This window comes from Phyllobates terribilis, unplaced genomic scaffold (genome assembly GCF_046119375.1).
Source record: "Phyllobates terribilis strain yellow unplaced genomic scaffold, ASM4611937v1 Scaffold_1__5_contigs__length_1240528914, whole genome shotgun sequence".
NCBI lineage: Eukaryota > Metazoa > Chordata > Amphibia > Anura > Dendrobatidae > Phyllobates > Phyllobates terribilis.
Window position 1 is genome coordinate 627,886,829 of NW_027362761.1, and position 12,660 is coordinate 627,899,488.

At 45.0% G+C, this 12,660-nt stretch overlaps 1 protein-coding gene across 2 annotated transcripts in view; it reads left to right on the forward strand.

Annotated features, from left to right (window-relative positions):
- LOC141169943 (uncharacterized) overlaps positions 1 to 12,660 on the forward strand; it is a 183,256-nt gene that overhangs the window by 133,771 nt on the left and 36,825 nt on the right. The window contains exons 3-4 of one of the 2 annotated variants that reach the window (XM_073655131.1): positions 5,576 to 5,665; positions 6,103 to 6,405. In XM_073655131.1, the coding sequence (XP_073511232.1) occupies positions 5,576 to 5,665; positions 6,103 to 6,405 (393 nt within the window). The remainder of the gene's footprint in view (positions 1 to 5,575; positions 5,666 to 6,102; positions 6,406 to 12,660) is intronic. The other variant, XM_073655132.1, reaches the window with a different exon arrangement.

A 12,660-nucleotide genomic window follows, 5' to 3' on the forward strand; every position in this document is an offset into this window, starting at 1 on the left:
CTCTACTATGGGCATACAGGTGATAGAAATGTAACTCTATAACTACCTGTATGGCCCATAGTAGAGGTCTGATGGGAATCTGTCCCCCCTGGGAGATATCTGACCTCTACTATGGACATACAGGTGATAGAAATGTAACTCTATACCTACCTGTATGGCCATAGTAGAGGTCTGATGGGAGTCTGTCCCCCCTGGGAGATATCTGACCTCTACTATGGACATACAGGTGATAGAAATGTAACTCTATACCTACCTGTATGGCCATAGTAGAGGTCTGATGGGAGTCTGTCCCTCCTGGGAGATATCTGACCTCTACTATGGACATACAGGTGATAGAAATGTAACTCTATACCTACCTGTATGGCCCATAGTAGAGGTCTGATGGGAATCTGTCCCCCCTGGGAGATATCTGACCTCTACTATGGGCATACAGGTGATAGAAATGTAACTCTATACCTACCTGTATGGCCCATAGAAGAGGTCTGATGGGAATCTGTCCCCCCTGGGAGATATCTGACCTCTACTATGGACATACAGGTGATAGAATTGTAACTCTATACCTACCTGTATGGCCATAGTAGAGGTCTGATGGGAATCTGTCCCCCTGGGAGATATCTGACCTCTACTATGGACATACAGGTGATAGAAATGTAACTCTATACCTACCTGTATGGCCATAGTAGAGGTCTGATGGGAATCTGTCCCCCTTGGGAGATATCTGACCTCTACTATGGGCATACAGGTGATAGAAATGTAACTCTATACCTACCTGTATGGCCATAGTAGAGGTCTGATGGGAATCTGTCCTCCCTGGGAGATATCTGACCTCTACTATGGGCATACAGGTGATAGAAATGTAACTCTATACCTACCTGTATGACCATAGTAGAGGTCTGATGGGAATCTGTCCCCCCTGGGAGATATCTGACCTCTACTATGGGCATACTGGTGATAGAAATGTAACTCTATACCTACCTGTATGGCCATAGTAGAGGTCTGATGGGAATCTGTCCCCCCTGGGAGATATCTGACCTCTACTATGGACATACAGGTGATAGAAATGTAACTCTATACCTACCTGTATGGCCATAGTAGAGGTCTGATGGGAGTCTGTCCCCCCTGGGAGATATCTGACCTCTACTATGGACATACAGGTGATAGAAATGTAACTCTATACCTACCTGTATGGCCATAGTAGAGGTCTGATGGGAGTCTGTCCCTCCTGGGAGATATCTGACCTCTACTATGGACATACAGGTGATAGAAATGTAACTCTATACCTACCTGTATGGCCATAGTAGAGGTCTGATGGGAGTCTGTCCCCCCTGGGAGATATCTGACCTCTACTATGGGCATACAGGTGATAGAAATGTAACTCTATACCTACCTGTATGGCCATAGTAGAGGTCTGATGGGAGTCTGTCCCTCCTGGGAGATATCTGACCTCTACTATGGGCACACAGGTTATAGAAATGTAACTCTATACCTACCTGTATGGCCATAGTAGAGGTCTGATGGGAATCTGTCCCCCCTGGGAGATATCTGACCTCTACTATGGGCACACAGGTGATAGAAATGTAACTCTATACCTACCTGTATGGCCATAGTAGAGGTCTGATGGGAATCTGTCCCCCCTGGGAGATATCTGACCTCTACTATGGACATACAGGTGATAGAAATGTAACTCTATACCTACCTGTATGGCCATAGTAGAGGTCTGATGGGAATCTGTCCCCCCTGGGAGATATCTGACCTCTACTATGGGCACACAGGTGATAGAAATGTAACTCTATACCTACCTGTATGACCATAGTAGAGGTCTGATGGGAGTCTGTCCCCCCTGGGAGATATCTGACCTCTACTATGGACATACAGGTAATAGAAATGTAACTCTATACCTACCTGTATGACCATAGTAGAGGTCTGATGGGAGTCTGTCCCCCCTGGGAGATATCTGACCTCTACTATGGGCATACAGGTGATAGAAATGTAACTCTATACCTACCTGTATGGCCATAGTAGAGGTCTGATGGGAATCTGTCCCCCTGGGAGATATCTGACCTCTACTATGGACATACAGGTGATAGAAATGTAACTCTATACCTACCTGTATGGCCATAGTAGAGGTCTGATGGGAATCTGTCCTCCCTGGGAGATATCTGACCTCTACTATGGGCATACAGGTGATAGAAATGTAACTCTATACCTACCTGTATGGCCATAGTAGAGGTCTGATGGGAGTCTGTCCCCCCTGGGAGATATCTGACCTCTACTATGGGCATACAGGTGATAGAAATGTAACTCTATACCTACCTGTATGGCCATAGTAGAGGTCTGATGGGAGTCTGTCCCCCTGGGAGATATCTGACCTCTACTATGGACATACAGGTGATAGAAATGTAACTCTATACCTACCTGTATGACCATAGTAGAGGTCTGATGGGAATCTGTCCCCCCTGGGAGATATCTGACCTCTACTATGGACATACAGGTGATAGAAATGTAACTCTATACCTACCTGTATGGCCATAGTAGAGGTCTGATGGGAGTCTGTCCCCCTGGGAGATATCTGACCTCTACTATGGGCATACAGGTGATAGAAATGTAACTCTATACCTACCTGTATGGCCATAGTAGAGGTCTGATGGGAATCTGTCCCCCCTGGGAGATATCTGACCTCTACTATGGACATACAGATGATAGAAATGTAACTCTATACCTACCTGTATGGCCATAGTAGAGGTCTGATGGGAATCTGTCCCCCCTGGGAGATATCTGACCTCTACTATGGACATACAGGTGATAGAAATGTAACTCTATACCTACCTGTATGGCCATAGTAGAGGTCTGATGGGAATCTGTCCCCCCTGGGAGATATCTGACCTCTACTATGGGCATACAGGTGATAGAAATGTAACTCTATACCTACCTGTATGGCCATAGTAGAGGTCTGATGGGAATCTGTCCCCCCTGGGAGATATCAGACCTCTACTATGGACATACAGGTGATAGAAATGTAACTCTATACCTACCTGTATGGCCATAGTAGAGGTCTGATGGGAATCTGTCCCTCCTGGGAGATATCTGACCTCTACTATGGGCATACAGGTGATAGAAATGTAACTCTATACCTACCTGTATGGCCATAGTAGAGGTCTGATGGGAGTCTGTCCCCCTGGGAGATATCTGACCTCTACTATGGGCATACAGGTGACAGAAATGTAACTCTATACCTACCTGTATGGCCATAGTAGAGGTCTGATGGGAATCTGTCCCCCCTGGGAGATATCTGACCTCTACTATGGACATACAGATGATAGAAATGTAACTCTATACCTACCTGTATGGCCATAGTAGAGGTCTGATGGGAGTCTGTCCCCCCTGGGAGATATCTGACCTCTACTATGGACATACAGATGATAGAAATGTAACTCTATACCTACCTGTATGGCCATAGTAGAGGTCTGATGGGAATCTGTCCCCCCTGGGAGATATCTGACCTCTACTATGGACATACAGGTGATAAAAATGTAACTCTATACCTACCTGTATGGCCATAGTAGAGGTCTGATGGGAATCTGTCCTCCTGGGAGATATCTGACCTCTACTATGGACATACAGATGATAGAAATGTAACTCTATACCTACCTGTATGGCCATAGTAGAGGTCTGATGGGAATCTGTCCTCCTGGGAGATATATGACCTCTACTATGGACATACAGGTGATAGAAATGTAACTCTATACCTACCTGTATGGCCATAGTAGAGGTCTGATGGGAATCTGTCCTCCTGGGAGATATATGACCTCTACTATGGACATACAGATGATAGAAATGTAACTCTATACCTACCTGTATGGCCATAGTAGAGGTCTGATGGGAGTCTGTCCCCCCTGGGAGATATCAGACCTCTACTATGAGCATACAGGTGATAGAAATGTAACTCTATACCTACCTGTATGGCCCATAGTAGAGGTCTGATGGGAATCTGTCCCCCCTGGGAGATATCTGACCTCTACTATGGGCATACAGTTGATAGAAATGTAACTCTATACCTACCTGTATGGCCATAGTAGAGGTCTGATGGGAATCTGTCCCCCCTGGGAGATATCTGACCTCTACTATGGGCATACAGGTGATAGAAATGTAACTCTATACCTACCTGTATGGCCATAGTAGAAGTCTGATGGGAATCTGTCCCCCCTGGGAGATATCTGACCTCTACTATGGGCATACAGGTGATAGAAATGTAACTCTATACCTACCTGTATGGCCATAGTAGAAGTCTGATGGGAATCTGTCCTCCCTGGGAGCTATCTGACCTCTACTATGGGCATACAGGTGATAGAAATGTAACTCTATACCTACCTGTATGGCCATAGTAGAGGTCTGATGGGAGTCTGTCCCTCCTGGGAGATATCTGACCTCTACTATGGCCATACAGGTGATAGAAATGTAACTCTATACCTACCTGTATGGCCATAGTAGAGGTCTGATGGGAATCTGTCCCCCCTGGGAGATATCAGACCTCTACTATGGGACATACATCACATGTATTTCTGCATGCGGGTTGACAAGCGATTTTAGCATCACATGGAAAGTGCTTGACAACTTGGGTCACACTATATAAATCCATGTGACCGGCATGTATAGTGTTACCAAGTAATAGTTAAAAAAAAAAAGAATAAGAATGGTAAAAAATAAAAAATAAAGATTATACTCACCTTCCGATGTCCCCCGGTGTTTCCTCCGCTCCGTCCGGTGTCTTGGGCAGCTCGCGGTGGTGTGAAGGACCTGCGGTGACGTGACTGAGTCATGTTTCAGGTCACATGACTCAATGATGTCATGGCAGGTCCTTCACAACCACGCGACCCATACAGCAGACCAGACGGAGGGGAGAAAACCGTAAGGTGAGTATTATCTTTATTTTTTATTTTAAATTCTTTTTTTTACAGGTTCTATGGTACCCAGGTGTGGATGAGAGTCTCCTCTTCTCCAGACTTGGGTACCATCTGCACATTGAACCATATAATAACCGTGTGTACAAATGTACTGACACGGATATTATGCGTTTCAATGCAAGGCAATGGCGGCGAATTTCTGCAGCATGTGCACAGCACATGAGGATTATCATTGGGGACCATGGGGCGCGTATTACCAAGTGTTTTTAAACGTTTTTCGCTGCGGAAATTCCGCGGCAAAAAAACCCTTGAAAAACGCATAGTGGGCATGCAGCTCAATAATAAAAGCACCATTAGTACTTACCTGTCCCAGCTACTGCATTGCAGGGAGCTCCATAGGGCGTCCACATGTGACCAGCATTGCTGTCTAGGATCGGTGCTGGGAGGAGAGGATGAGTAGTCATGTAATGTGGGTGGCACAGGATGGCATCGCAGGTGGTAGATTGTAAAGCCATAGTCTAATAGTACAACAGTCTTCTTCAGTGCGCCTCCAGGAGGTGGAATAGTCTCCGCTTTGCTCCTGACTTTACTCCGTAATACAATGTGACCCATCTCTGTAATACAATGTGACCCATCCCTGTCCCCAGCATCCAGTAACCTTCTCTGTTATTTAGGGTTCAGACTTTGGGCTCCCCACTTGGCTCTTCTGTTCCTGCTGCTCAGTGTTATACTTTCCACAATCACCATCGAAAGGACAATAAAATGTAAGTAAAATTCCCAAAATCAACAATGACCATGAAGCGTTTCGAACTTATGTGTTAGCCTCAATGGGCAACTGGTTGGTTACACGACACCAGTGATGACCAGCAACACTCCCACTAGGACACATCCGTAGAGCGCTGTGTATTTGGTGGCTTTCTGATTCCAAGCCTCCATCTCATATGGCTGCTGCGGTGGTACAAGAGCAAGGAGGAAGGTGGAGCACCATAATGTCATGTATGACTGTCATGGACCACCCATGTTCCCCGCTGCCTACTGTGAGTCTACAGAAAAGGACATTTTAGATTTTTCTATGAGATCTTGGACTTCTAGTGACCCCCACCAGCTTAGTTTAGGACGTCATGGTGAGATCAGTAGTGATTTGATAAGTTATGATTAATATGGTAATCGTATTTCCAATGAACTGTCTCTGCTCCTACAGACCTCCACGTGTCCAGTGAACTCCAAGCTCTTTCTGCAAGTCACCAAGCAATGAACAGAAGTCTAATGCAGAATGTGCAGAGTAAAGAGGACATCTTGACCATCCTGCGGAGAGACCTGCAAAATACCGAGCAAAGAGTCAAGCAGCTGAGGGAGGAGACGGAGAGGCTGGCCTCCTCATTGCAACAAGCAGAAGTGGAGCTGCAGGCCCAGAAAACAGCAACCAACGGAGTCCAGACAGAACTGGAAAGAGCAGAGAAGAAGAGCAGGGAAGAGCAGGCAAAGCTAAGACAGAGGGAAAGAGGTATGTAGTGGGTGAGACAAGGGTCGGACTGTTGTGTCTGGGGCCCACAGCGGAAATGGACGTTAGTGGCTTACCCTACAGCTATAGGCAAATATCTGTAAGACCTTATCCCAGTTATAGTGGAGCGTCGACTTTAAGTCACAGGCGGATCCTGGACATCTACTGTGCGCCACCATAACTGGGATGTACAATTCCGGTAGTTTGCATTAAAGGGTTCTTTGGTTGAAAACAAGTTATCACCGATCCATGGGCTCCACAGGATCGATGATAACTTACGGATCGTTTGCGTCCGAACATTGAAAAACGCACCGATCGGAAGAATGGGGAAGTTTTATCCCATTTTAAAATGCAGCGGCAGGTGGGACGTCTGACCGCAGCTCCATTAATTCACTTGGGGGCTTCCAGAAGACAAAAGCCCAGCGCTCTCAGCATGGAGGAAATGAATGGGTCAGTGGTGGAGTCGCACATTTTGCTCCAGTCTAATGGGGATAAAAGTTCTACATTCTGCCGATAGGGTCCCAGCAGTCAGGCCCCCACCAATCAATATGTTATCACTGATCCTGTGGAGAGGCAATTACTTTTTTCACCGGAAAACCCTGTAAGTGCATCTCTTACGCTGCGTTACAAGTATTTAATCTCTAATAGAAATAAAGAATGTTCTCCTAATTAATATCAGAGAAAACAAATGACCGCCATACACAACACAGTCCACTATACCAACAACAATAATACCACGTACAAGGTAGAAATACCGCCACACCATGACCAGACCACATATTACCACCACATAGTGACCGAATAATAATACCACATACAAGGGACAAATACCGCCAGACCATGACCAGACTACATAGGGGTTGAGTAATGCCTCATACAAAGGGAGAAATACCGCAACACCATAACAGAACTATATATTCCACCACATAGTGACCAAATAATACCACATACTGTACAATGGAGAAATACCATCACACCATGACCGGACCACATCACCACCACATAGTGACCGAATAATACCACATACAAGGGACAAATACCACCACACCGTGACCAGACCACAAATTACCACCCCATAGTGACTGAATACTACAATACTGATCATGAATACAAACCACAATACTAACAACACTGTTATTACCACCAATGACATTATACACAAGAGCTCTGTATACAATATACAGTATACAGTATATAGTGTCAGTGTACAGGTAATACAGTGATCACCAGTGACATTATACACAGGAGCTCTGTATATAGTATATAGTGTACAGGCAATACAGTGATCACCAGTGACATTATGCACAAGAGCTATGTATACAATATACAGTATACAGTATATAGTGTCAGTGTACAGGTAATACAGTGATCACCAGTGACATTATACACAGGAGCTCTGTATATAGTGTATAGTGTACAGGTAATACAGTGATCACCAGTGACATTATATACAGGAGCTCTGGATATAGTGTCAGTGTACAGGTAATACAGTGATCAACAGTTACATTATATACAGGAGCTCTGTATATAGTGTACAGGTAATACAGGGTTCACCAGTGACATTATACACAGGAGCTCTGTATATAGTGTACAGGTAATACAGTGATCACCAGTGACATTATACACAGGAGCTCTGTATATAGTGTCAATGTACAGGTAATACAGTGATCACCAGTGACATTATACACAGGAGCTCTGTACATAGTATACAGTGTATGTATACAGTGTATAGTGTCAGTGTACAGTCATGGCCAAAAGTTTTGAGAATGACACCAAAATTATATTTTCACATGATCTGCTGGCCTCTGGTTTTTATTAGTGTTTGTCTGATGTTTATATCACATACAGAAATATAATTGCAATCATATTATGAGTACCAATAGGTTATATTGACAGTTAGAATGAGTTAATGCAGCAAGTCAATATTTGCAGTGTTGCCCTTTCTTCTTCAAGACCTCTGTAATTCTCCCTGGCATGCTCTCAATCAACTTTTGGACCAAATCCTGACTGATAGCAGTCCATTCTTGCATAATCAATGCTTGCATTTTGCCAGAATTTGTTGGTTTTTGTTTGTCCACCCGTCTCTTGATGATTGACCACAAGTTCTCAATGGGATTAAGATCTGGGGAGTTTCCAGGCCATGGACCCAAAATCTCTATGTTTTGTTCCATGAGCCATTTAGTTATCACCTTTGCTTTATGGCAAGGTGCTCCATCATGCTGGAAAAGGCATTGTTGGGCGCCAAACTGCTCTTGGACGGTTGGGAGAAGTTGCTCTTGGAGGACATTCTGGTACCATTCTTTATTCATGGCTGTGTTTTTAGGCAAGACTGTGAGTGAGCCGATTCCCTTGGCTGAGAAGCAACCCCACACATGAATGGTTTCAGGATGCTTTACAGTTGGCATGAGACAAGACTGGTGGTAGCGCTCACCTCTTCTTCTCCGAATAAGCTGTTTTCCAGATGTCCCAAACAATCGAAAAGGGGATTCATCAGAGAAAATGACTTTGCCCCAGTCCTCAGCAGTCCACTCCCTGTACCTTTTGCTGAATATCAGTCGGTCCCTGATGTTTTTTCTGGTGAGAAGTGGCTTCTTTGCTGCCCTCCTTGAAACCAGCCCTTGCTCAAAGAGTCTCCGCCTCACAGTGCGTGCAGAAGCACTCACACCAGCCTGCTGCCATTCCTGAGCAAGCTCGGCACTGCTGGTAGTCCGATCCCGCAGCTGAAACCGTTTTAAGATACGGTCCTGGCGCTTGCTGGTCTTTCTTGGGCGCCCTGGAGCCTTTTTGACAACAATGGAAGCTCTCTCCTTGAAGATCTTGATGATGCGATAGATTGTTGACTGAGGTGCAATCTTTGTAGCTGCGATACTCTTCCCTGTTAGGCCATTTTTGTGCAGTGCAATGATGGCTGCACGTGTTTCTTTAGAGATAACCATGGTTAGCTGAAGAGAAACAATGATACCAAGAACCAGCCTCCTTTTAAATTGTCCAGTGATGTCATTCTTACTTAATCATGACTGATTGATCGCCAGCCCTGTCCTCATCAACACCCACACCTGGGTTAATGGATCAATCACTAAAACGATGTTAGCTGCTCCTTTTAAGGCAGGACTGCAATGATGTTGAAATGTGTTTTGGGGGTTAAAGTTCATTTTCTGGGCAAATATTGACTTTGCAAGTACAGTAATTGCTGTTAAGCTGATCACTGTTTGACATTCAGGAGTATATGCAAATTGCCATTACAAAAAATGAAGCAGTAAACTTTGGAAAAATTACTATTTGTCTCATTCTCAATACTTTTGGCCATGACTGTACATGTAATACACTGACTCACCAGTGATGTCTCTAGGTGAAGTCCTTCATCTTATCTTTTCTTCTTCATCTGGCAGAACCGCAATCACTTCTTCCAGCCAGGACTTGTCTCTGCAGAAAATAACACACAGTCATCAATAGCTGATCGCATCTAGAGCACATTCCCCACTTTTTCTCTGACTTATACACTATGGCAGATGAAGAAAAAAAAACTGAGGTAGTGCCACCCTGCACAGTAACAGGACCCGCTTTTTGTCCCCTCCCCCATGGAAAACAGTTTCCCAAAAAGTAAATTATATTACAGTAGTAATAATGTCCTTAATTGGACCCTAAAGTAATTATGTTCCCCACTTGCCACCATAAACTAATAATGTATATTCCTCATTCTGGCCCCCAGACAGTAATTAAGTCCCTTATCCCGGCCCCCTATATTTAATAATGTGCCCTCATATGTCCAGCCTGGCCCCCATATGTCCAGCCCAGCCCCCATATGTCCAGCCTGGCCTCCATGTCCCTTGCCCAGCCTGGCCCCCATATATGTCCAGCCTGGCACCCATATGTGCATCCTGATCCCCTAAATGTTCCTTGTCCTGGTCCCCATATGTGTATCCTGGCCTCCCTATATATTCATCCTGGAACAAATATGCATATCTTGCCCCCTCCATATATCCATCCTGACCCCCATATCATGCCGCACTTGACGCGCCCCCTGGGCCGTGGGGTACTCGGTAGCCGGGCCAGTCGTTGCTAGGGGAGATGTCACAATGGCGGTGACCCGGTCCGTGACTCAGGGCGGTCAATCAAAGAGGATTTTATAGTTTTTGTATTTACTGTTCGTGACGCCACCTGTGGTATGCGGCCATATGGAGCCGCCGCTGCGGAGCAGGTCTTCTGGAGCAGCAGAGTTGTCAGCTCTCCACAGGCAGAGATTAGCTCCAGGGCAGGAAGTGGTGATGTTATAGATGTTGTTGTGCAGTGTAGATGTTGTATGAGGTAGATATTGCTGTGCAGTGTGATGCAGGGGATGATGGCGCAGCAATAATTCACAGAGGCAGAGGGGTGCAGTCTTCAGGGTTTACTCACGATTATCACGTTGCTCCTGGTTACAACTGCAGATTATAACCACCCACGTCGTCCTGCATTCTCCACGGGAGGGGTTCAGCAATCCCTCAGGTAGAATCATAGAATCATAGAATGGTAGAGTTGGAAGGATCAACCCCCTGCTCAAAGCAGGATTCACTAGATCATCTCAGACAGATGTCTGTCCAGCCTCTGTTTGAAGATGTCCATTGAAGGGGAACTCACCACCTCTCGTGGCAGCCTGTTCCACTCATTAATCACCCTAACTGTCAAAAAGTTTTTTCTAATATCTAATCTGTGTCTCCTCCCATTTAGTTTCATCCCATTGCTTCTAGTCTTTCCTTGTGCAAATGAGAATAAAGATGATCCTTCTACAATGTGACAGCCCTTGACATATTTGTAGACAGCTATTAAGTCTCCTCTCAGTCTTCTTTTTTGCAGCTAAACATTCCCAAATCCTGCAACCGTTCCTCATAGGACATGGTTTGCAGACCAGTCACCATTCTGGTCGCTCTTCTCTGAACTTGCTCCAGTTTGTCGATGTCTTTTTTAAAATGTGGTACCCAAAACTGTACACAGTATCCAGATGAGGTCTGACCAAAGAGGAGTAAAGACCGATAATGACTTCACGTGATCTAGACTGTATGCTTCTGTTAATACATCCCAGAATTGTATTTGCCTTTTTTGCTGCTGCATCACACTGTTGACTCATGTTTAGTCTATGATCTATTAGTATACCTAAGTCTTTTTCACATGTACTGTTGCTTAACTCTATTCCTCCCATTCTGTATATGCTTTTTTAATTTTTATTGCCCAGATATAGCACTTTGCATTTTTCCCTGTTAAAAACCATTCTGGTAGTTGATGCCCACTGCTCCAGTTTATTTAGGTATTTTAAAGCCTCTCTCTCTCTTCTCTAGTGTTAGCTATTAGTGTTGAGCGAACATGCACGACACTGCTCGGTACTCGCCCGAGCATCACGCTACTCGAGATGTTCGGCGAGCACCGAGCATTTCCGGGTTACTCGGGCGGGAGCTCGGGTCTCCGCCCTGCATGTTTGGCGCTCTTTACAGAGCCAATGAACATGCAGGGATTGCCAGCCAGTCACTGTAATGCCGCAGCCATGTTGTTTGTGGGCATTACAGTGATTGGCTGGCCGCACAGCGTCACCTCGAGTATTTAAAACCGGGCGCCGCCATCTTGGACACAGTCGCTCCGGATTAGACAGTGTAGGGACAGCGCTGCTGATTTAGGGAGAGATATATCCTGCAAAATAGTTAGTGTAGGGTCTGTAAAGGCTGCCAGATCAAACAAACAGTCCTTCTCAGGACTAATATCCATCCCAGGTATATCAGGCAGGCAGGCAGGCTGTATAGGAGACGCAGTGGTTATACCAGCAAACGCTGCATTACAGTCCTGTGTGCTGCTCCTGTTGCTGAAATTGCTGGACTTAGCTCCAGGTCCCGGGGGACAGGAAAAATCCTTTTTTTTTATCTAAATCCTCTTTTTTTTTTCCTCCTTCACAATGTACAAATACCCATCTTATTAACCTTTTGGTGTCCCCCCACCCCCAGAAAAAAAAAAGTGTGCCTCTGATTTTTCAGACACAAATATATCTGTTGAAAATAGTCTGGTGTAGGCCAGAGAAATAGAAGTGTGGTTTTGCAGTTCTATGGGCCATTTGTATCTAAACAAAACAGTTTGAGTGTGTCGCTCACTGTTCAGCCGCAAATATATATATATTTAAAAAAGTCTGGTATACACCAGTAAATTATTACTGTGGTTTTGATGTTCCATGGTAAAACATCTCTATTATCCTGTTTTTGGCATTTTTTGCTGTATAAAAATAATAATAGTGTCTCCCTG